At 33.8% G+C, this 22,775-nt stretch overlaps 1 protein-coding gene across 1 annotated transcript; it reads left to right on the forward strand.

Moving 5' to 3' along the window:
• The first annotated feature begins 15,775 nt into the window (after positions 1-15,775).
• Positions 15,776-17,740, forward strand: LOC108330766 (protein EMBRYO DEFECTIVE 514). The gene is made up of 2 exons (XM_017565309.2): positions 15,776-16,254; positions 17,145-17,740. Exons 1-2 carry the CDS (start codon positions 15,859-15,861, stop codon positions 17,502-17,504), a joined length of 756 nt encoding a protein of 251 aa, XP_017420798.1. The 5' UTR covers positions 15,776-15,858; the 3' UTR covers positions 17,505-17,740.
• The last annotated feature ends 5,035 nt before the right edge of the window (positions 17,741-22,775 follow it).

The following is a 22,775-nucleotide window of genomic DNA, read 5'->3' on the forward strand; positions in this document are numbered from 1 at the left end:
ATCCAGTTTTAAAATTTTGTTTCAATTTCAATTTTAATATTAATATATTTAAAAAATAATAAATTTAATAAAATTTAATTAAAAAATTAAATTATATATTTTTAAGTTAAAAAACTAAATTAAAATAATTTTTTTAATTCTAATTTTTAAAATAATATATATAATTAAACCAATTAAAAACCATATTTCGATTTGATAAGATATGTGTACCAAAGTTACATCGAAAGAATATAGTATGTGTCGTAACTTGTGAGATGTAACATTGAAAGGGACCGAATTGGTGATCTGTCATGGAGAGAAGCAAGGCGCGTAATAGCATAAGGCGCATGGACGGTTACTCCTGATACTTCATTTTCTCTCACATCTACTAGTTTTTTTTGTTATGTAAGTTTTTTAATCAGTTTTATTAAACTTTTTAATTTAAGTTTAGTTTACTATTTTGAATGTTGGTTGCAATTTCTTTTTAAATGAATAAATAATATACTATTTATGACACATAACACTTTTATGAAATGGTCAACTTTAGATGATGTATCAAATTTAGTCTTCTATGGTAAATAGAGGTTTATTACACTAGTACAAAAAGGGGTTTCTAACGCGTCATACACGCTTCGGTTTCGTAAAAATCGAAGTGTATAAAAAGGCGGTGGCAGTTTTGTAATAAAAATCAAGGTATATGTCTCGCTTCTCCATTAACCAGTGTCTAAAACAGTAACTACCTCGCTATCTAAGTGAACCGAAGTATATAGCTCTGCGATATTCCCATACTGCCTCGGTTTTCTACGCAAAGCAGTATGTGCTGCTGTACTACATCGGTTTCCCCCTAACCGAGATCTATGCTTTTTTAATAATTTTTATTTAAGGGATTAGGCATCGGGTGACAGTACAACCGAGGCAGTAGGCTGGATATTGCCTCGGGTACTTTGGAAACCGAGTTAATAGTCCTGGTCTAGGGTAAAAACATATGCCTTTTCCTTCTTCGCGTGTTTCCCTGCGTTGCTGCCTCCACTGCCTCCACAACTACGATGCTTCCTTCTTTGTTGCCTCCAACCACTTCAGACGGTGCCTCCATTTAATCGCGTTGAGGGTGGTGCATCTCGCTGCCTCCAATGACGCCGGTGCTCTCTCCATCGCTGCTCCCACCGCTGCCTCCAACGACCTCGGTGCCTTCATTTTTGTCGCGGTGAGGGTTGTGTATCTCGCTGCCTCCAACGATGTTTCTGCGTTTATGCTCCCTCTGCCGCCTCCTCCCTCTGCCGCTGCCCCATTCCTTTCTTTCCCTAGCGGCGAAAACCCTAGCGGCCCCAATCCTTTCTTTCCCTCTCTGTTCCGCCTTCTATTTTCACCTTCCACCTCACCACCATGTACCAACCTTTCTCTTTCTCTCTTCTTGTTCTTCTTCTTGAGTTTTGTTTTTCAATTTTTTTTTCTTTTTTTTTTAAGGTTGGGTTGAGTGTGGGAAACGAGAGAATGAGTAAGGTGTCACCGAAGGAGAAGACCACTGGTATATGAAGAACCAGAGAAGCACGTCGCAACATTTGGGCAATGGCCCGATCCTTCTTACGGTTACGATTTCTACGGGTTTCCGGGTGGGGATTACCCTTACTACCCTCCCCCGGGACCGTCGTCATCTCCGTCGCGTCCCCATCCAGTGTCGTCGTCTCCTCCTCGCGTCTTCACTTGGGATTTTCTCAGCGTCTTCGGTAGCTTCGAGAATAGGTATCTGATTTATCCGTCTCGATTTGAGTCGAGAGCGAGCAGTCTGGATTCGAAGGAGGTGAGGGAGAGGGAGGGGATTCCCGAATTGGAAGATGAGATGGAGAACGAAGTGTCGATAAAGGCTCTTGTGAAGGAGAAGGAAGGTAAAAAGGTGGTCGGGGAAAAGGGATCCGCTGGAGTGAGGGATTTCGGGGAAGGGCCTTCGAACACTAAAACGGTCCCGTTGCAGCAGGTGAGTAGCAGCGAGGGGAGTTCCAAGACGGTCTCTGTTTTTATTCTCCATACCCTCTTTGTTGTTGAGTTTGAAACATCATTCAACTAAATGCCTTCCTATGTTATGTGGTTTTGTGCAGTTATCTTGTCCAGAATCTTGCAGATGGTAGCACCTTTGAGGTTACCTTCAGATCCTCCATTTATACAATTTTCTTCTAGGAAAATAAAATTGGCACGAGCATACCGTGGGGAACCTTGGAAAGACTTCAAGACAAATCCAAGCTTCGCTGCTCACGGAGGGTTAAGGCAAGGAGGCAGTCACGAAGCTCCGAGAACAAGTACCTGAGGCCGGGGACTCTTTGGATGTTGTCTGTACTTAAGATGAAATCCTTTCCAGATTCTTGTTATTTCCTATGCGTTTTCTGGGTTCCATTGATCTTTCTGGATTTTTAGTAGTTCCATTTGCTTTAATATTTTTGCCCAATATTACTTTGATTATGATGTGCCTTTAAATTCTTGATCTTGCTTGGTTCTTCTGTTTTGGTTAATCGGTTCATGTCTTTACTTTGCTGTTTCTTGGATGAATTGAGTCTTCTTGGAGGAATGGAGGAATATGACCCATTGAAAAAAAAAAACCACCTATTGCCTCGGTTGACCAACAACCGAGGCCAAATTTTTGGCGAAAAAAAAATAAAACACATTCTACTGCCTCGGTTGCATTTGAACTGAGACAAAAACATACATCTTTTTGACTCAGTTCTCAACCGAGGCAAAAAGCCTACCACTTTTTACCTCGTCTGTATATACCTCGGTTGTAGAACCGCTGCGGAAAGACAAAAATAACCGTTGTCGTTTCCCTTTATTGTACTAGTGTTAGTTTGAAGATGGAGGTTTATGTTTTTTAATTTTTAAGAATTCTTATTTGATTCCTATAAATTAAATTTAATGTATCCTCAAATTCAGCAAACAGTAATGACACGTGTTTCAATTAAAAGAGTCTGACAACAATTTATCCTAAGTCATGTTATACTATAAACATTTACACTGAATGTTTGGATGTTTCCACAAAAAAATCTTATAAGATTGTAGTGTTCAAATTTCTTTTATTGTTAGATTAATTTAGTGAGCATGACGATACCTTTGCATCTTCCACATTTACACTGACCATCGTCTTTTTGAAATTTTTATTGTAAAACCTTTTTTTTTTCTTAATCCTAAATAAATTCAATGACAGTTTTTATTTACTAAAACATATTTATTGTACATGTAACGTGTAATATTAAGTTTTGGAGAGGCAAATTTTAACCTTCGAAATTCCTTTTTCAGGAATTCAGTTTTTTCAAAATAAATCATAACCTAAATTTTTCATTTTTTTAAATAAATAATTATTATTATTATTAAAAAATAAAATATTTATATTTGTGCCTACACTCAATAGATATGCTAAAAGATATAACCTAAACCTAACAAGGTTTATTAAACTTCATTATCTTTAAAATTCGTCTACTAAAACAAATATTTACATATTAAGTATGACAAATTTTATCAATTTTTGATTATATCATTATATTGTTATTATTATTTATGCTAACCTACTATATATATATATATTATTATTATTATTATTATCTATTTAGGATAAATTTTATTTTATTGATATTATTTAATATCACATTATATTATTATTATTATTTATGCTAACCTACTATATATATTATTATTATTATCTATTTAGGATAAATTTTATTTTATTGATGTTATTTAATATCACATTATAAGTCTTATAAAATGAATCTTAATATACTTATTTTTTTCTACTTAAAAGATCCTAACACTTTTAATGACTTGAGTGTCGAAGAGTCTTTTGTACGTAGATCTTCCTTTGTATTCTAGTCCTCAAGGAGTACATTTAATGTCCCGTCATGGAGGTCTAGATAAAAATTTTCTCAGACCTCACTTTCTTATAAATCTCCATTTTTTTCTTATTTTTTTATGATAATATTCTTCTTTTTGGTTACTTTATCTTTTAATTTTCTAGAATTAAGATAAGAGTAATTAGGGTAAAAATAAGTTTTAAATAAAAAAGGTGTTAATTTTCCCTTTTTAATTAAATAAATATGTTTTTAAATAAATAGAGTATTTTACTCTTTAGATAAAAATATTTAGAAAAATAAATAAATATTTTAGGTTTTTACTTTTTCTTTTTACTGTTTAAAATTTCTCTCTTCTTGTAGTGGTGCCCCTGGTCTCTTTAGGTTGTTTGGATTGGAGCTTATTGGATTAGAAATAAATTGGGTTGCTGCATTGGGCTTCTGAAATTTAGATTGAGAGGCTAGACTGGTGCTGATTACAATTGGGTCGTTGCTGGAATTGAGTGCACATGATCATTAGCTTCTCCAAATGTTGAATGGGTCGCTGGGTTGGATTCCAATTATTGAAACGGTGCGTTGAAACTGCCTTTGGGGGTAAGGCTCGAGCACATCCATTTGGGCAGAGAAGATCAAATCAATTAGGGCTTTTTTCCCCCAAATTTTCTCAACATTAGAGTTAGGGTTCTTCAAGTGTAGAAGAAGAGGTGTTGTTTGAAGTGAGCTCCATGGGCCACTTTGGAAGAAGACCAGAGGCGTCACGGCCCAAGAGGCAGATGGCCCAGAAGGATGATCGAAGATGTGTGAAGCGGTTCAAGTTCGACGGTTGGAGAACGGTTCAGAGTTAGTTGAAGATCAATCGAGAAGCTTCCAAAGTCAGTTTGTGATTCCTCCCCTTTCCCCTTTCTTTCTTTTTCTGTTTTTGAACTTTCCCTATAAAAGGGAGGTTTTGTAACGTAGTAGAGATATAAGTAGTGGGTGACAGACGCTACCTAGCTTAGGGTTTTCATTCTCTTGCTTTAGTTTAGATTTTCAAAGCTTTCGTAGAGTAGACGTTGTTTGCTTCACTAGGGTTCTTGGAGCTTCCCATTGGGTGACATGCATTGGGGCTTTCTGAGAACTCTAGTATTCTGTACTTTTGATTTCAGATTTCAATACAAAGTTTATGTTTCGATTTGTTCCGGTTTACATTTCTTTAGTTGCCTTTTCAATTCAATTTACATTTCTTGCTTTTGAATTTACTTTTTCAGCAGTGTTGTTGATTCTGCTTATATTTGTTCATTAGTTGTTGTCTTTGGTTAAAGCTATAATTCTGAGTTAGATGTGCATAGAATTGGGGGATTGAATGAGAATTACCACTTTAAGTTCTGAAATATGAACTAAAAAGATTCCAAAGAGGGCTTAACTTTTCAGAATGTCTTTCTGAGAGTAATTGAGATTCTTTTGTCCAGTCTAATGCACATTTGCCCTTGAATTTTGCTTTTACCTATTGTTCTTAGTTTGTCATTTGGATTTCTGGTATTTTTGTTGAGTAGATCTTAGGTATGTTTAGTTTGGATGTGAATTTCCCTGTTTTCTCTTAATTGATTCTGTTATATGAAGATTCAGATTCATTACATTGAACTTTTATTGTTTAGACCATGTATATAGATAGTGTGCATTAATTGATCATATGTTTCATGGATTTATGTTTTGTTTGCATTCATTCTCAGATTTCAATTTTGATTTCTTGTGCTTATTTTAGTGATTCATAGATTTAGGTTTTGTTATTGCATTGCATGAGTAGCAGTGTTCATTAGTTTAGGTTATATTTTCTGCATTCAGTATAGATATCATACATTACGGTAATAATTAGTTTCTTTCTTTTAGATTTCATTAATTTTTCTTTTCCCCACCTAGTTTTTAGTAAATAAAATTAGGCTATAATTCTACAATTTTAAATTTAATAAGTATCAAGTCCTTGTATTGATTCCCTAAGTTACCCATTTACTACATTAGTGGGACTAGGTTTTATTGGCTTTGAGAATATACTACATTAGTGGGGACTAGGTTTTATTGGCTTTGAGGCTACTAAAAAAGTTGTTCAACACTCTCACATGGTTTCCACCCGAAGTCAAGTCCAACCCAATAACAACCCTTCAAAATCAAATGCAAATGTTAATCAACGTAAACACTATGATTTCAAGCTTGAAGACCTACATTTTTCAAAGACTTCATTGTTGAACCTTAAGCTAACTGGCCGAGAGAACGAGAACTCCCCTCCACGACCTTAGCCTAACTCCCAGGAGGAAGACCCGCGCAACTCTTGAGTAGATTTTAACTTGACAAACAATTTATCAACTAACTTCACAAACTTAGTTTGGAAAACTCTTTTTCTTAAATTAATACAAGTTTAATAACATGCAATATTAACAAGATGAAGAAAGGAGAAATTTACTCCAATATTTTTGTATTGACGTGTCTGATAATGCAAAAATAAGTTTAACACTCAATCAACTCAATGAGTTTTGCTTTGTAAGCTAGTGTCATAAATACTTTTTTTGAGTTTTACTATGCAAACTATTGTTGCAAGTTACAAACCAAGTATTCTTTCATAATGTAGTCGCTTTTTATTAACTTGTCAACTATTGTTTTAGAATGTAACCACTCTTGGCTAACATGTGTAGTATTATTTCACTATGCAGACTATTGTCTCAAGTAACAGACCAAACATTCTTTTGGAACATAGTAACTTTTGGCTAACCCATTAACATTTGTTACAGCCTTTGATCACATAGGAATCCAAACAAAAATCTCAACAATTCCCCTAATATAATATAAGGAAGACGCAAGTATCAATCCAAATAAATCAGTTCTTAGTAGCTACTTTGTGTGGGTTTAGCCATGTTAATTTTGCATAATTTGGGGAATATTTACAATGTAGAAACATAAATAAAAATGGATACAATTAATACTAACCTAAATAATGGAATGAATATGATGCATGATACTAAAACTAGTGTGTATAGAAATGTTGAGACAAATGCATTGTATCTTCAATGACAAAATGCAAATCTAGTACGAAACAACTTTAGAATGATAGGAAATCACAAATGAATGTTAGGATGCAATGAATGATATATATGAAAAATTTTAAAAGTCATAATCAAGAAAAACTAACTGAAACTATTCAAAACAAAAATTGTTTGATGAAAGAAGTCCTAAGAGAAAACCATAAAAATGCACAAATTGTTTAATGAAATGCCTATAAGAACAAAATGTCATAATTATGCAATACAAATGGTTGAAATATATTTGAAAGAATATATTTATGCATGAGATGTATTTAGAATAACTTAATCCCTCAAAAACAATAGAATCACAAGTGAAACCAAATCTGACAAAAACTAGTTCAAGTTTTAACAACATTATGTAATATGGAAAACATGGGTCTAAATGTTAAGCAATGATGAAGATTATGATATGAACATGCAAACAAGTCTAAAATTTTAGAAAAACTTTAAAACCTAGCTATCTTTAATGGTATGAACTGACATTAATGCAAAAATCACTTGTTACGATGACTTTTTGTATTCGTTATAATCCACCTAGTATAATAAGTGACACAGTGACATAATTGTAAATATTGTAAGACAAAGATAACTTAAAGAAGCGTTTTGAGTAAAAGCATACATAGGCTAGACGATACCATGTGTCAAACACAGATAAAAGTGTCAAAAAATGTTTAAGGAAGGTATACTAAAAGTCTTAAACGATGGTCCAAAAACTTGTGTTGAAAGACACATTGCTAAACGCGCTTTTGAACAAAATAAAGATAACTTAAAGAAGCGTTTAGAGTAAATGTCTACATAGGTTAGACGATACCATGAGTCAAACGATTTCTTTCATCCAACGATGAAAATCTTCATCAATTACTTGGTATGATCAAATCCTGTCTGAAAGGTAGAAAATGTGAAAAACACTTTGTTGTTCTGAATATGCATTAAATGTATTAAATGCACAACGTTTAAAAATAACAAAAGTGATAAGGAAAAAGACATATTTGTCTGCATGCATATCTACTTTACTCTGTGCAGATTACCTATGTCAAGTATCCACCTACTTCATCCTATATAAATCAGAAGTGAACGTTAGAGACAAAGAAAACATTCACGAAATGTTCTCTCTATCAAAAGTTGCGCTAGAAAGTTTGTATAACCTACTTTTGATAAAGAACTTAAAAAAACATGTATGCTCTGACAAGTTGACTTTAACCAATGACTGCTACCTACTACACGACTAAGAACATTCGAAGATCAAAGCAAAGTACTATCTAACGGACATTTTCTTGAAGCCAATATATTGAAGAATAAGAAAAGACTAAGAAAATAAGCACACAACACGAAAGAATATATATGTGAAGAAAAGAAAAGCTCAAAAGAAAAAAGTAATACTCTCAAGCTTCACATAATCATAAGCTTATTATCGTAAGAAGACAGAAAATTGTGAGAGTCTATTAGATTGAATTGTATTATATAAACATCCTCTCTATTAGAGTAACTATCTAAGGACTTGTAATCAATTTATTCAATTATAAATTCTGAAGAGAATTCAAACACTTAACACTAAACGCGGTGGGGCTAAACGGTAGCTAGATGGGTTTGTGTACTAGAAATCAGAAATGGGTGAGACTCAACTAGACAATGTATCGGAAAGATACTAGGAGTGTTAAGGGATATCAAGAATGGTGAAGAATACTACACAACCAAGAATGGGTGAAACTCAATTCTAGTCAAAGTAACAAGGGTTATTGAGAGTGACTAGGTGTTACAGGGATTGGTGAAAATACTCAGTTGTAATCTTGTTGAAGATTATAGTGGAACTCTCTAAGAGGTCTTAGAGAAGAATTGGACATAGCTCGGTGGAGTGAACCAGTATAAAAATAAGTGTGTTTATTGTTTTAATCTTGTTAAAGCTCTGTTTACAAACTTTGCAGTTGTGCACTATCATAACCATTATAAAAGCTCTTATTATCAAATGTTATTTTCATTAAGAGTTGGTTTTATCAAAATGTTGCAGTAAACTTGTTTAAATGAAATGAAAAATATTTGTTTGAGAACTTATAGTTTGAACAAAACCTTCAAGTCAAGTGTTTAATAACTTATATATAAATCTTTCAATCCTTGACAAGTTCGTTAAACTACCTCCTTTGTGAAAAGTTTTCTTATAACACTACTCAAAACCCTTTCTAGTGTTTTCCAGATATCCTCTACGTCATTTTCTGTCGTCGCTCACCTTCGTTGTTGTGCCTTTGTTCACCGTTGTTGGTTTTTTCTCACCACCATTGTGGTGTCATTAGCTCCTCTCTCGTGTTGTGGTGGCATTGCAACCTCCTTCTCACACTTTCGGTCTTGTCGCTGATGTCGTTGCTCACCATTGTTGTGCCTTTGCTCACCATCGTTTGTCATTGTTCACTGTTGTTGTGGTGTCATTCGCTCCTCTCTTATGTTGTGGTGGCATTGCAACCCCTCTCTCGCATTTTTGCTCTTGCCATTGTGTTGTTCTCCTTCAGTATCATTTTGTCAATTTTAGGGTTTTGGAAGCATAAAGCAGGTCTACTTTTAGCCTCATTCTCTATTATTGGTTCTCCTTACCCTTCATCAATATTATGTAGGACATGTGTGCTATGTTCAACTAGAAATTGATTAAAGTTAGAATATCAAAATTTGGTAATTGATAGTTAATGGATTTGTTTGTGATTATTAGCTAAATCGATTAGTGAGATTTAGATATTGATGATTAAAAGTTGTAAATTATTGGTGGTTGTTGAGACTTTGGCAAGTGTATCAAATCGTTTCAAGTAATAAATCGGTAAGACCGGATATCGTTTCCCAAGAGACTCGTGTCACCAAACAATCGTGTAATTTTCAACTAACTTAGACTAAAGAATGATTCCATAATTTGGGTTTTTGTGCAATTAAAGTAAACATTCAACATAAATGATAAAAGTGATCTTAGATACTCAAACACTTGGAAATGAAAAGACTAGAAATGATATGGAATGATATTGTTGGGGGTATGATTTCACCTACTTCACTCTTATGTATGGTAACTCACTTCCTCTTCATTAATATGCTAATGTCAATCTACTAATTTACTCAAACCCAATCCCTTGGTAGAGAGAGCCTAGACTTCCTCATTAGGCTCCAATCCCTTGGAAAACCTAACAATTATTTTCACATTAAGAATTAAGATTTAAGACAACCAAAGGTCCTAGTTCTATCCCTAGATACTATTTCCTTTAGGTGTTTATTCCAAGTCCAGATTTACCCAACATTTCCTAATATCAAACAAACCCTAAAATCATGTCATGGGTAGCAATTTCACAACAAGCATTAAGAGAAGGAATTAAACACTAACAATCAATGAAAGAGGCATATATTCGTTTAAAACACAGTAATTTACATAAGAGTTCAGCGTCTACATCAATCCCCCAACAACAATGAAACTAGCTCTCCATGAATGGAGAGCTTAAGCTTACAACAATGGTGGAAGTGGAAGAAGGAAGAAGACCCAAGGATGAAGACCCAAGGATGAAGAAGGACTGTTCCCACAACTCCTAGCTCGCCTCCAAGAGCTCCAAATGAGAGAAATTGTGTTTGGGCAGCCAAAGATGTCAAGCTCTTCATGCCTCTGAGTTAAATAGGGCAAATCTACCATGTCAGCAAAGTTGGCGCTCTAGCCCCCAGAAGGAGGGGGGCTCAGGCGCACGACAGTCCTGATGCACTGGCGCTTATGCCCCCATAGACCAGGGGGGCTCGAGCTAGCTTCAGCAGAATTCTGGTTCTTCATTTTTGTTGTTTTTCTTGCTTTCCTTGGTTTCCAGTGCCTTCATTTGATGCATAGACTTCTTCCAACTACTTTAAGCACATAAAAGCAGGGATTAGTGATCAAAATATCTCATTAGAGCCTAAGGTGCAATCACTTAACAACTAAAAGAAAACTAGGATTTACAAGGTAAAAAATTAAGGAAGGGTTGACATTTTCTCTTAATTCATTACTGAATTCGTGGTAAAATATGTCATTATCAATGGATTGTGAGTTGATTATTGGTGTTGAGCTTGATATTTTTTATGGTTAATTTGGATTTAAAAACAAGAGTTTCATTTCGTATGTGAAACTAATTTAATATGATTTGATTCTAATATGTAGATTCATTTCGTGTGTGTGTATGCGCGTGTGTGTTTAAGTGATGTTGAATTTGGTTATTTGATGTTATTTACTTTGAAAATCATGTTGTAGAGATTAACTATTTTCAATTTACTAACATTTTTGCTTAAGAGACAATTAGTTGCTCAAGTGAAAATGTGAGAGAAACGATCATTTTTCCTTTGAAGTATTTTTCATTTAATAAACAAAGTTGATTGCTTAAAACAAAATCAGAATTAGGAACTCAAAGATAATAATGAAAAAAAGAAAGACTAAAAGAAGTAAAAGACAAAGCCTTGTATTGTATTAGTATTCACTTTACATTGTAAAAGTCAAAGCTTTTAAAGGGAAAATTGTTTTCCTTTCTCACAAGGTTCTCCTCGTCACAAACATCAACTTTCCAAAACTTCCCCTCAACATTCCACATGATAAAATTATGTAGACTTTCCTAGAAAGTGCCTCTTACACAAAGAAGTAAGCTAAGACAATCTCACTTTCACCTCTCCTGTCTCTATATCTATTTGTTGCTTCCATTTAAATATTTTGAATGAGGTGTAAACAACCATATTCGTTGATTAATTGTTTGTGTTGTGGTTTAGTGGTAGGATTGAGTTCACAAATTTGATTGTGTTTGACTATTTCTTAACTCTAATTGCATGTGTTAGTTTATATGCAGAGTAGTAGATCGAAATAGAATAAATGTTTTAATTATTACAAATGGGAATAATAATTTTTTTTTAAATTTAAAATTCTTAGAAAGTCTATAACTCTATGCTTCGTAAATTTAAAATCTTTAGGTGAAAATATCAAATATTTGTTTTTTGTTTTTTAAATTTAAATATTTCAAGGTAAATTTTATGTTAATTTTAATTTTAATGTTTTTAATAAAAGATCATATACGTTCTAAACTATATGATCATTAATAAAATTCAAACAAAATTAACAAAGTTCAACGTTATAATTTTTTTCTTATTGCACTACAAAATATAATAATACTTATTATACTAAATAAATCATTTTTCTCATTTTTTATATACTTACAACAGTTTACAAAATAGTTTCTTCATTTATTTACCCAATTTGTATTTTTATTTTACCACTAGAAAGAATGAAAATAAAATATTCAATTACTAAAAGAACTCAATATACTACAAATTACTTAATATATCTATATAAAATAGAATAGATTTTAAAGAATGGTTAATTAAGTGACACTTCATTATAATTTTAAAACTGTGATAATTGTCTTGTAACATCCCAGATTATATAGAAGCATATAACATAGTATGTCTACATTTAAATAAAAGAAAACCGTTAGAGTAGACTGTAAATAAAGTAGTTAAGCTTACAGTCATCCCAAAATGAGACATAATTTAAAACTTAAACGCAAATAGAGTATTTCAAAAGAATAGGAATCACCGGGAAAATCCTCAACAACTAAATAGTAATTCAAAATACAAGAAATACTAAGAGAATCCTAAGGAGACTAAGTAGCAACATCGTCTTCCTCCAAAGCCTGCTCCAGAGCATCTCATCCACCTATGCTCACATCCAAGTGGATGATCATTGCAAAAGAAAAGCATACCCAAGCAACACAAACACACAAGCAAGGGTGAGCTAGATATAAAAAATCGTTTTATAGTAGTCACAGGCAACATGCAAGTAAAGACAAATACAGTACATTACACACACATGACTTGTTGCACTTAAACTTGACTCGTCCGGACATAGAATGATTGCCGAGCTATGGCGGGTTATGCACTCGTGGTGGCTTCTACTACTTTGCAAAGCCATTGCCAATGGGTTTCACTCTACCACACTCACGAGGTTAGTCCGTTATCACTCATCTTGGGCCATACTGGAAGCACCCAAGACTAGGACCTCCTGCTACTCCTCACCACATGGATCAATCCTCTCTACTTGAGAATGAAAGACCATTGGAGCGTCAGGAAAACCCCTAAGACTGAGCTACCATGCAAATCATTCTAAACACACTGAAAGGGCACCACCATGTATCCCCCTTGAGGATCATGGAATTACGTCCAATACTAATACTTTCCACTTTAACACCAACATGTTAATGCACATAAACCCTTAAAGCAACTGGAACAATTAAGTAAAATAGCATACTGGAATAAATAGGAATATAGGCCGAACATAAAACATCAACACCTAAAGGGCAAGACCGAACAACACCCTGTGAATGGTGGAGACCGAACGGTATCTCACTTCCCAAAGGACAGGACCGAACGGTCCATACATGGTAAGACTGAAGAAGTGACCGAACACTATTCAGGACCGCTCACTAAGAGAGACCGAACGCTACCTAAGAGACCGAGCGCTACTTGAGACTGAACGCTACTTAAGAGACTGAACGCTACCAAGACCACCCACTAAGACCGAACGCTACTTAAGAGACCATCCACTAAGACCGAACGCTACCCAGACCACCCACTAAGATCGTACGCTACTTAAGAGACCATCCACTAAGACTGAACGCTACCAAGACCACCCACTAAGATTGAACGCTACTTAAGAGACCATCCACTAAGACCGAACGCTACCAAGACCACCCACTAAGATCGTACGCTACTTAAGAGACCATCCACTAAGACTGAACGCTACCAAGACCACTCACTAAGACCGAACGCTACTTAAGAGACCATCCACTAAGACTGAACGCTACCAAGACCACCCACTAAGACCAAACGCTACCTAAGGGACCGAACTCTCCTTAAGAGACTGAACGCTACCTGAGACCGAGCACTATCAAGACTGAACGCTACCTAAGACCGAGCGCTAACGCCGAACTCTACTTAAGACCGAGCACTAAGGCCGAGCTCTACTTAAGACCGAGCACTAAGACCGAACGCTAACAAGACCAAGCACTAAGGTCGAACGCCAACAAGACCGAGCACTAAGGCCGAACTCCACTTAAGACCAAGCATTAAGACCGAACGCTAACAAGACCGAGCACTAAGGCCGAACGCCAACAAGACCGAGCACTAAGGCTGAACTCCACTTAAGACCGAGCACTAAGACCGAACGCTAAGATCGAACGCTCAACATCACATGGCGGAACGATTATCAGTCGCGAAACTGCATAATTCTTTGGAATTTCTGCAAAATTATGAACAACACCTAACACAACCATTCCTAACCATTTTTACTAACTTCTAACACTCTTAATTCTTGTTTTATACTTAATTAAACTCATCTAAATGATTCTGAACATTCCTACTACCATTCTAAAGTGATTAAGATCAAGTTTTATCTTTTGAAACATCAATTTCCACAACTTAAGGATCCAATTTCGATTTTATCACTTCTAATATGTTCTAGTCCAGTTTTATGATCCTAACAGGTCACAAATGACTTGCCTAAGATGTCCCAACAACCCAAATGTGCCAAGAACCCTTACTTCCCAAAATCACTACCTCACTTCCCCTCAAGTGACCCAAAACTCTTACAGAATACCAATTTTTCCATCCATTCACTGTTACAACATGTCTCTCAGCCCAAACGCATCAACATAGACATTATAGAATTTAAATACATCTCAAAACAGTTTACATACATCACAATCCAATTTCACAGTCATTCAACCCAACTACGTCTTTCCAAATCAAAACACAATATCAACAGTACAGCAGTACAAAACTCAACATACAGTTCATGCAACCAATTAAAGAAACATTCTAGTTCCCCTTACCTTGAAACTTCTTTGCTCAGCTCAAAGACCCGCAGCTCTAGTACCCCACACGCGAATAATCTAGGCAGCACCCTACAACCCGCAATGCAGTGATCAAGAACAGCTCTTAGAGCTAGAATGAACGGAGGAAAACGTAAAGGAGGGTACACTAGGCACATGCAACTTGCCCTAGGTCCCAAACAGCGGAGAACAGTGAAGAGCTACTTACCCGCTGAAGAATGAAAAATCTATTCAGATGGTTGCGAAGGTCTCTACGCCGCGGTCACTTGAGCACCACCTAATCCAACATGCAACCACTAAACGTGAGGGAAAGGTAGAGAGAAGACTGAGAGAAATGGAGGAACACACTTTTTAGAAAGAGAATGGAAAGCTGAGATAATGAACTCAGATATGAAAAGTCCTTCATAAAGTTATAATGCTCTTAGTGTTATGGGCTTGACTACTTCAACATAAGGTCCAACTGTCATATATTTTCAAGTCCTTACATGTCTCACTTGTTAAAATAAACATAATTTATAATTAGTTATACATTTTATATTTCCAGTCATTATGTTTTGAAATTTCAATAAATTTTGAATATTATTATTATTGTATTAAGTATACACAATGAATAAAAAAATTTGGAAAGATAAACTACACAACATTGCTTCACATTATAATTAAGTTTTTCTTTCTCTATCGTACAAATTCTGTTACTTTCCAAATATAATGTTTATTGAAATTATAATATGAGTTTGCTAATTTACTTTTTTTTTTAATTTAATTGGTATATTTTTAACGTATCAGATTTTAATAGAAAAAAATATTTTTATATATTATAAATTTTAAGTATTAAATAAAAAATAAAATGAATATAAGTATTAAAAATAATGTGGATTAATTATCATAATAATACTTCTTGATTTTTGAGATTAAAATAATAATTTATTTAATTTAAATTCAAATTCAGTCTAAAATACAAAAACCTAATTTTTAAATTAATTTTGAAAATTAGTCTAAAGTGAGAGGATTAGAAAGGAGCACGACTAGCACTCCCGGGTCATGTACCCTTTCCACACTTGTTAACCTCCAAATTCAATCCCTTATAAATACGGAGTCATAACTGACTCACTGCTAACTATCTTCTAGGGTTTTAGAATTCACTCAAAAACCTCCCTCATGGCAGAAGGGGCAGCACCCGAAGTCGCCGATCCCAACGCCGTTTCCGCCGTAGACATGGACGTCGAGAAAGCCGGCGAAAACGGTGGCGAGACTAACCAGAAGCGTGCCAGGGAGGATGAGGAGCCCCTGGCGGACGACGTTTCGAAGAAGCAGAAGGTGGACGAGGAAAAGTCTGTAGAGGAGCAACGACTGGAGAATAGCAATGATCAGGAAGGAAAAGGAAAGGAAACAGAGGAAGATAAAATGGCCGAAGCAGAAGCAGAAGGAAAAGAAGAGGATGCCGCAAGTGTTTCTGTGAAGTTGGGATACAAGAGCTTCGGTTCTTCCACGGAGATGTACCATTACTTCTTCAACATACTTCATCACTGGCCTCAATATATCAATATTAACAAGGTATTTTTAATAACCAATGTCCTTTTTTTTCTCCTTTTTTTTTTGAAATTTTTTATGTCTATTAGATGCTTTTGTGTCCCTTGAGTGCAAAGAATGCAACTAATTGAATTTCTGATTTCCCTTTCGTAGCCTACCTAGTTTCTACTAACTCGTCTCGATTGTTGGTGTTTCATTTTCTATGATTGTGATTTCATAACCCCTTGATCTCATTGTGAGTGCGAATGGTTGACATTTGATTTTTTTTTATTATAAATCCACAAACCTCTCATCTCATTTGGGAATTATTGATACTTTGTTTTGATTATGATTTCATAAATCACTTATCTTACGCCGGAAATATTGATATTTGGTTTTTTATGATTATGGTTTCATGAATCCCTTATCTGGGGATGATTGATATTTGATTTTTGTTATAATTTCATAAATCCCTTATCTCACGTGTATTGATTGACATTTTATTTTCTATGATTGTGATTTCATTTAAGTTTATAACTTTGATGGTGCCTTCTTGTTGGGTGCAGGACATGTGCACGCCCTCTTAAGTGCAAATTATGTACACATTGCTATCAATAATGTAGTTTTATTGCAAAGGCTTTCAAAGCTGCATTAAGATTAGTTGTTTTAATTTGTGGTTTTTAATCACTTTTCAGCGCCACCAAAGTATTTTATGACACTCTTTTGCTGCATATTCGGTTGCTCCGGTTGAAGTATTGAACCGTGTAACAAAACTTATTGTTAATTGCAAAATTCCTTCAATGGTTAAATGAGATTTGACACAGTTCTACCTTACTATCTTCTCATTTTTCTGCAGCCTGTTTGTCTTGGTGTTGCAATAACTGCAATCAGAATTTACTTACTGTGAATACGTATTGATTTGTGTTGTATGACAGTATGAACATGCAATGTTGTTGGAGTTGCTTAAGAACGGCCATGCAGAGCCTGACAAAAAGATGGGTGGAGGGGTTCGCGCTTTTCAAGTTCGCAAGCATCCTACCTACCAAAGTAGGTGCTTTTTCCTCATCAGGGAAGATGACTCTGTTGATGATTTTAGCTTCAGGAAGTGTGTGGATCACATTCTTCCCTTACCAGATGGGATGCATTTGAAATCTGACGCGAATAAGGAATTTGGTGGTAATGGTGGTGGGGGAGGAAAGGGTGGCAGAGGTTGGCGAGGTGGAAGAGGTGGGCGTGGTGGAAGAGGTGGGCGTGGTGGAAGAGGCGGACGTGGTGGAAGAGGTGGTCATGGGTGAGGAGGAAAGTGGAGACATTGAATATGATGTTTTTTTTTTGTATGCTTGGCCCGCGCATTTTCGTGTTTCTTGTAATTCAGATTTTGATGTTACACTTAGTTATGAAGCTTTTTGAGCCATATGAGAACTTATCTTGGTTATGTATAGAACCAAAATAGAACTGAATGTCTAGTTTGGTTTGACTGACAAGGAAAAGTATATTTTATAATGTCATTGGAGACGGATTTTGACTTGAACGTGGGTTGAACCAGGTACCATTTCAATAAGGATGTTTTAGAAGAACTTAAATTATCTGGTTCATATCATTTTTAAGGAGTTTATATTATTATGTTCAATGATGACAACATTTCTATTAATTTTAAATATTCAGTCTTATTTTATTTAATAGTCTTAAATAAATTAGTTTTTACAAGATCTGTGTTTTTTTTTCTGATGGGTTCAAAAGTTTAGAACAATATCTAATAGTTTATTTGCAATGTTCAGAACATTTCTCCATTCATCCAAGTCATATCTTTAGACATATGCACAGTAATCCGGTTATAATTTGAAGGTTTCAAAGACAAATAGAAAGTCATGGTTTGAATAGTTAAATCTTATAGATAAAAGATGCATTTTTTACAATTATATAATGGACTAACAACTTCTCTATCTCTTTATTTTCATGCTTTGAGTAGGCATGAGTTACAATTTGTTTAAAAATGTACTCATTATGTAAGGAGTATGTTTCTATGGCGACTGGAAAGAGATATAACAAAGAATAGCAAAGAAAAATAATTTCCAATTTTCTAGAGGCAAGGCTGCTCATTACCAAAACGGAAATTTATGGCTTGAAAGTGGTGATATTGAAATTGATCATGTAAAGATTATGCTACTTCTCAAACCTTAAATGTACGTAACCTACAATCAGGCATGCATGATTCCTACAATTATTCAATCTTGGCTACAAATTATGAAAACATCACACAACAATCTTGCATTTCTATTTCTTGAAATAATATATCTTTATAAAATAACATTCAATATACTCTAGAGTCACCAATTAACCACTTGGGAAATAGTACATTTTTATGATATTTTTTTTATATTTAACATCCACTAAATCGACACAAATATTATACATAATAAAAAAAAATATATACATTTATGATTTTTAAGTTATTAAAATAATTTTTAATCTCTTATGTCATTATAAAGTTGACTAAATTGACATTAGTTACATCCCATTTTAAACTCTATTCTCTTTTGGAAGCTATGTTTTGGGATATAAAAATGAACATTTTGTTTACCTGTCTTAGAATTCATATAAATAAGATATGATGATCAAGTCACCATATAAGATTATTTTATCTGAAGAGATAAGATTACCAAAATATATATAATAATAACTTTATAATAAGAAGACTTTTTTTCAATTTATATGTTTTGACATTACTTAAATTAAGTTAATTTTATATTTTATTACTTGTTGATCTGAGTACTGAAACACCATTAACAAATTACATGAAGTTTGTTGGTACAATAAATAATACATGTGTGCATTATTGGCCAAATTTATTATTAATGAACGCATTCGACGATTCATGTTTGAACATATGTGCACTTGATAAAGGGAAATTTTTTTAATGTTTAATTCTTTTATTATATAAGTGTTGCTTTGTCCATGAGTAAAGTTAACATCAAAGAGAGGGTATTTATCACAATCTTTTATTGATGGATGGCTTTTATTGATGGATGGTTTGGTAGGTAAGTTCTTTTTATCAAATAAGTGTATTATTTTTATTGCCAAGTTTAATAATAGAATTGAAAATATTAGGTCCAGATGTACATTTATGTTATTTTTGGATTGTCTTGTACTAGATTTTATTATAGACAACATTATGTATTTATTTATTTATCCATAATTCAGGAGATAAATGTAAATAAACAATATAATAGTTCAACAACATACTTAAATTACCAAATGAATTCCTTTATTCATAGTTAAATAAAACTAAATATTTTTATATTTTTGACCAAACTGAAGGAATTCATGATCAATGTTTTTTCATGGAATTGAATTAGTTGAATGACAAAACAGTTCACCACATCTTCTTTCATTTACATGTCATATAAGGATTTTAGTGTCTTTTTGATTTGCAAATAAACGCTATCAAACAACTTTCATAAACAGACATCATTTTCTATCTCTTGACTACTATCTTTATTATTGTCTTTTTACTTGTTCCATGATAACCCACACTTTGGACGTGTTCTCAACATTTTTTTTTGTGTAATATGTAATCATTAGAACATGAATGTATCATTTTATACTCATTAGACAAAGAATTTTACCAAAACTCTTATGGATTCATCCATTGGTCACTTTCAAATTCATCAACCTTGAGATTATTAATAACCGTTTAAACTTAGTTGAATTACATACAACGAGGTCTACACATTAGTTTGAGTAAAAACTTCCAAGCTAACATTATGAATCATATATTCTAATTCGTCTTCCTTTAATCGCTCTTTTATGGTGGAATGGACAACATCATCAATTTGATGGACAATTAAGAAGTCTATTAATTTGTTGTGTCATGCCCAAGTTAACTTTGAAGGAAAACATCACACATAAGATATTTCCTAATTTCGGTTGCATACAACCTTTCTTTATTCGAACTGTTGACACAAAAACATCTAAACTTGACTTCATCGCCACTTCTATTCTCGTTATGTTGCACAAATTATATAAATTCTTCTACTCCTTTATTATATTAAACACCGAGTGATAAATTAATCCAAATTCGATCCACATGTATATGTAATGAAATTGTAAAAATAGTTTAATGAATTATCATTTCACTTTTGTATTCAAGATGCGATCCTATCTCAATTAATAAGATTCAATTTTGTTTAGTTCATTGGTACATACCAATTTTAAACAACATTTCTTAAATTTCACAATTTTTTTCCAGCAATTTGCATTGGTGTTACACAAAATGAAAGTAGTTATCAACCATAATTAGACATGCACATGAAGATCAATATAAAATGTAGTTAACAAAAAATCATGAAATTTAATATATGTATATTGAAATATATATGTAATAATAAACTATTAAAAAGTAATTAATCTTCTTAAAGTGTTCAATTGGACAATTCAATATTCAATACATAAAAGTTATTAGTATGTGTCCTCTTATATTAATTTAAGAAATATATTCTTAAAAAAAAAAAAGAATGATGTAGTACATAAGTTTTGTATTGAATTTCAAATGAGAAACTAAGGTTCACTTAATGAGAACAATTTTAAACAAACTAAATTTAAACATACAATAAATCATATTTAAATAAAAATATATTAAATAACATATTAAAAAGGTAAATAACAACATTAAAAAAAACTAAATTTAAGCATATACATCAAATAATTTTAAATAAACTATATTGAAATAATGTTACTTTGGATATAAAACAAACTATATTGAATAAGATATTGATGTTGTTCATATTTAAGAAATAAATACAAAAATTGAGAAAATAGACAGTCATAAACTTGATTAATATAGTACATAGTGACGACTTACCGTGGCAAATCATAACTTTTGAAACCATAATCTTATTGATGGCTATAGATCCAATTATAGTCTTATTTAGTGTGTTAGTAGTGGAAGAAGAAAAATCACAATGATTATGAGCAAATAGAACTGAACTGCACTGCACTACTAAAATCTTTACTGAACTAAACTAATTTGTCTAAACTGAACTATAAAACATTTCAAACAAACTGAACTGAACTGTTTTTTGTTTTATTAAACTGGACTAAATTGAACTATAGTAAATTGTACTAAACTACAATATAAACTAAACTGAACTACTAACTATATTAATTTTAAATTGAATTGTACTAATTTTAACACTGTCCTAGTTTTTATTAAACACTTTTCTTCAAACTTTTCCACTTTCTTGAACCGCCACAAACACATACAACTGTAATTATAAAAGTTTATTACAAAAAGATTAATTATTTAATTTTTTTAAATGGTAGCCGTTTGATACCTGAAACAACGCGGTAATTATATTAAATAAATTATTAAAGTAACTTTTTAATTGAAATTGAGAATATAACAAGGGTTAAATATGTTTTTCGTCCTTTAAGTATCACACGATTTTGGTTTTAGTTCCTACTCGAAACTTTGATGGTTTTTAATCCTCATAGTTTTGAAACTCTTACTATTAGTCCTTAAAATTGGACGGCGTTAACTTTTAGTAGATGTGGCAAACGGCGAGACCACGTTTTATCCAAGCTGTCCTCTCCCCTATCTGCCACGTTGGTTTTCTTTTTTATTTATTGTACTTTTTGATATTTGCAGGATGCGCTTAATTGGTTGGATCCACACTTGCCAGCTTTATTATATTCAATGGCAAGAATGACCATTTCACAGGAATACTCCCCTCTGGTTCTGACTTGAAATCTTTGGCACTGCTGCTCCCAAACAAATATGGGGTCCAGGTTCAGCAAATGCGAAGGAAGGTGAAGGAGGAATATCAGGGAAGAAATAAATAGAGGGGAAGTCCTGTCCTCTCTGCTATCTATCTTTTCCCCAATCTAATTTATCTCTATCTCTTTCCCCGTTCGTTTCCGATTATCATGGCTGAAAACGTGGTGGCCAATAGGAAGCGTTGCGACACCAACGATGTAGTTTCGGACGGCCGTGCCAAGAGGAAGAACGCGACACGCGACATGGGTCCGACCACTGCATTGGCCCTCACGCGTCACGAGTTTGGGGAGCACGACGGTGTCAACCTATCCATTGAGGCCTCTGCCGCGTTCACAGACATGGAGCCGGGAATCTTCGACTAAAACTACTTTTCCCCAATTGAAAAAAAAAAATCTCCCTTATTCAAGATGGTTAGGAATTTCGCTATTCAACGCTTAATCATCTCCCTTAATGTTAGGATTTTCTTTCCTTTTTTTATTTTTTTAAATTTATTTTTATACTTCATTTCAATTTTCATTGTCGGGTTTGCAAAAGTTGTACAGGTAGGGTTGGGGGTGTGTTTGAAGGAAAGAGCAGATTTTGAATCTGGGTTTTTGTTGGATGGTGGAGAATATGGATATAAAAAAGGGTCTCTGATTCCACTTTTGGTGACGACCACTGTTAGGTTTGGTCTTGGTGAAACCACTGCTTCTGCAGTTGTCAATGCAGTTGTTGGCTTGGATGAAAATGGAGACTCAGAGAGGGAACAGTGGTGGGTGTGAAACTAAACCCCAAACGTGACACACACCTG

This window comes from Vigna angularis, chromosome 4, assembly GCF_016808095.1.
Source record: "Vigna angularis cultivar LongXiaoDou No.4 chromosome 4, ASM1680809v1, whole genome shotgun sequence".
Lineage (NCBI taxonomy): Eukaryota > Viridiplantae > Streptophyta > Magnoliopsida > Fabales > Fabaceae > Vigna > Vigna angularis.

Bases quoted from the DNA above. Each gene is read 5' to 3' on its own strand.
- LOC108330766 (XM_017565309.2), top strand. From the start codon at position 15,859: ATGGCAGAAGGGGCAGCACCCGAAGTCGCCGATCCCAACGCCGTTTCC. The intron at 16,255-17,144 runs GTATTTTTAATA...GTTGTATGACAG, and splicing joins AATATATCAATATTAACAAG to TATGAACATGCAATGTTGTT.